Source organism: Chaetura pelagica, unplaced genomic scaffold (assembly GCF_000747805.2).
Source record: "Chaetura pelagica isolate M959 unplaced genomic scaffold, ChaPel_1.0 scaffold12, whole genome shotgun sequence".
Taxonomy (NCBI): Eukaryota; Metazoa; Chordata; class Aves; order Apodiformes; family Apodidae; genus Chaetura; species Chaetura pelagica.
Genome location: NW_009952801.1, coordinates 7,319,410 through 7,321,790, shown reverse-complemented (window position 1 = coordinate 7,321,790; position 2,381 = coordinate 7,319,410). Strand labels below are relative to the sequence as shown.

At 36.5% G+C, this 2,381-nt stretch overlaps 1 protein-coding gene across 1 annotated transcript in view; it reads right to left on the bottom strand.

Annotated features, from left to right (window-relative positions):
* Nucleotides 1–2,381, bottom strand: part of LOC104386361 (multidrug resistance protein 1-like) — a 33,500-nt gene that overhangs the window by 14,601 nt on the left and 16,518 nt on the right. Inside the window, exons 13-14 of the mRNA XM_009994963.1 lie at nt 1,737–1,898; nt 1,027–1,266 (exon numbers count right to left, since the gene is read on the bottom strand). Coding sequence (XP_009993265.1) covers nt 1,027–1,266; nt 1,737–1,898 — 402 coding nt within the window. The remainder of the gene's footprint in view (nt 1–1,026; nt 1,267–1,736; nt 1,899–2,381) is intronic.

The following is a 2,381-nucleotide window of genomic DNA, read 5'->3' as shown; positions in this document are numbered from 1 at the left end:
AGCTATGCTTTAGTGAGAAGGAATAGTGATAGACACCAAGTAGACTAACGCTTCCATCGCTATTTTAAATAATCAGATGCTGTATTACAGATGAGGTACCAACTTCCATAGATTTAAAAGAATCTGTGACTTTACTTCAGAATCTACATTTATTTTTCTTTTGATGTTGGGTGAAAAAAAAAAATAATCCTCAGACCAAAAATAATTAAACAACTCTTCCAATGTATGTCACGCTATAGTTCAAGCAGTACGAAATAGGAAAAGACAAAACCAAGATTCTATTGAGCTGCCCACACAAAGTCTGATCCAGAGTATACTGGACATCTGCCTCCATTGATTGCCACATATAACTCAACTTGGACAAATAAGAGCTCTGTTTTTAAACCTGAACTTCCTATATAACTTTTATATTTATATAACATTTATCAATTAAAGTGTTCTATCTGAATAAAACCTTCTAGAACTGGATACTTTAAAGCATACATTAAGAGTGAGAGAAAAACGGTTCTTCTATTTAGAATACACTTAAAAATTTTAGGGTTTCAGTACATTTTTTTAATTTGACAAAAGTGTAACATGATACTCCAAAGTGCCTTAAAACTTGACCTGCACATGGCTGCACACAGGGATTACACATTATCAACTAGTATTTGCAACAGCGAGTACCACGAAGTAAAGAATTCTGCAAAGGACACCTCACAACTCAATTACTTAGATACAATTAATAGAATTAAAACTTCAGTAACACTAAAATAATACACTTACTTTTATGAAACATGACCAAAGAACAGCACAAGTTCTTTTCAGCACCACATTAAGTCAATAGTATTAAAACTAAGTTTTAGTTGAGACACAGTTGCCTTGATATTCTTAGGGCATATACTCAGTCTGGTGAGTACTGACTGTAATAGCAACAAAGTAAAGGTTGCACGGCAGCCAGCTATCTAAAAGTACGCAAAATTATGTGCTTTGTGTTTACGTTTACAGGTTACCACAAAAATTCTAAACAAAACTTTTAATACCAACCTCCAGCTGTTTGTTTTTCTTTTTTCCAAAGACCTTTTTCTTATAAAAGCGCCTCTTCCTCTTATACCTGCTGGATCTTCTTCGTACACTGCCCCTCCCAGACATCACTGATTCTTCAAAACCATCTTGAAGAGTCAGCTCCTCCACAAGATCCTTTCTGTCATTTTCCTCATATTCCTCAGGCCCCATGTCTTCACTTTCTTCTGATGTTCCTTCATCTTCAACATCATTGCTACAACCCTAGTGAGAATTCAGGATATGAACTCGTAAAGCATTTTGAGCAGACAAAAGGAAAGGAGTATTTTTTCTCAAAAGTACCACTGTTTCAGTCTCATGGTCACTGCTGCCTAAAGGCCACATACATTTCAACACAGAATGACAGTACATTATTTGGTCCCAATTTTTTTTTTTTCTTTCCTTTAAGCAGTGTATGGAATCCACCTGGAATCCAAGAATTCTGTGGTTATGCCGTAAGTATGTAGCCTGTGCCTTCTACTCATTTATGCTTTTGACATACTGGATGGCATAAATGTGAAATACTTATGGGTAAAACAGCCAAGAATTCCAAGTCTGTCTTCCTGGTCAAACTAGAGCAACTGTCCAGCTGGCAGCTGCTAAATGTGCAGGACCTACAGAGAGAAAATGGCTCCACATACCAGCATTTCACAAGTTTGTGAAATGGAGAAAGAAAATAAATAATTTGTGCTTACCTGCTGCATTACAAGAGAGTAGTAGACTCCCTTCTGCACCATGAGCTCACTGTGTGTTCCTTGTTCAACTACGATGCCTTTCTCAAATGCAGCAATAGTGTCAGCAGTCCTGATGGTAGACAGTCTGTGAGCAATCACAATAGTGGTACGGCCAGTCCGAGCCTTACAGAAAAAGAACAAATGCAATTTACATGAAAATATGCAAGCAAGCTGCACAGAAATAAAACAAAGTTATTTGGGGGTACTTATCATACAGAATTAAGCCAAACATGGAAAATAATTCTTTCTTCTGCAAGCAAATTTTTTTTTTTTTTTCCCGGTTTCACATCTCCTGTTTACCAGTCTAAGGACATTTCAACTTGCCTAATTTGGGCAGAGAATACCAATTAATCTTATTAGACAGGCAATATAGATTTGAAAGGCTATCACTAAGGTTACGTGACCTTTCACCAACTTTTAACTGTTTGAGCTAAGGTTGCCCATAAAGTGTTTCCATGTGTATGCAAACATGATAGCAATATGCAGTGAGCATAGTTGGATCTCTCTCAAAATGAAGTCAGGATAGCTAGCATATAAAAAAAGAGTATTTTCCTTATATACTACCCATGTGTATTTTTGGAATTCTAGCATTAACTTGACTTCCGA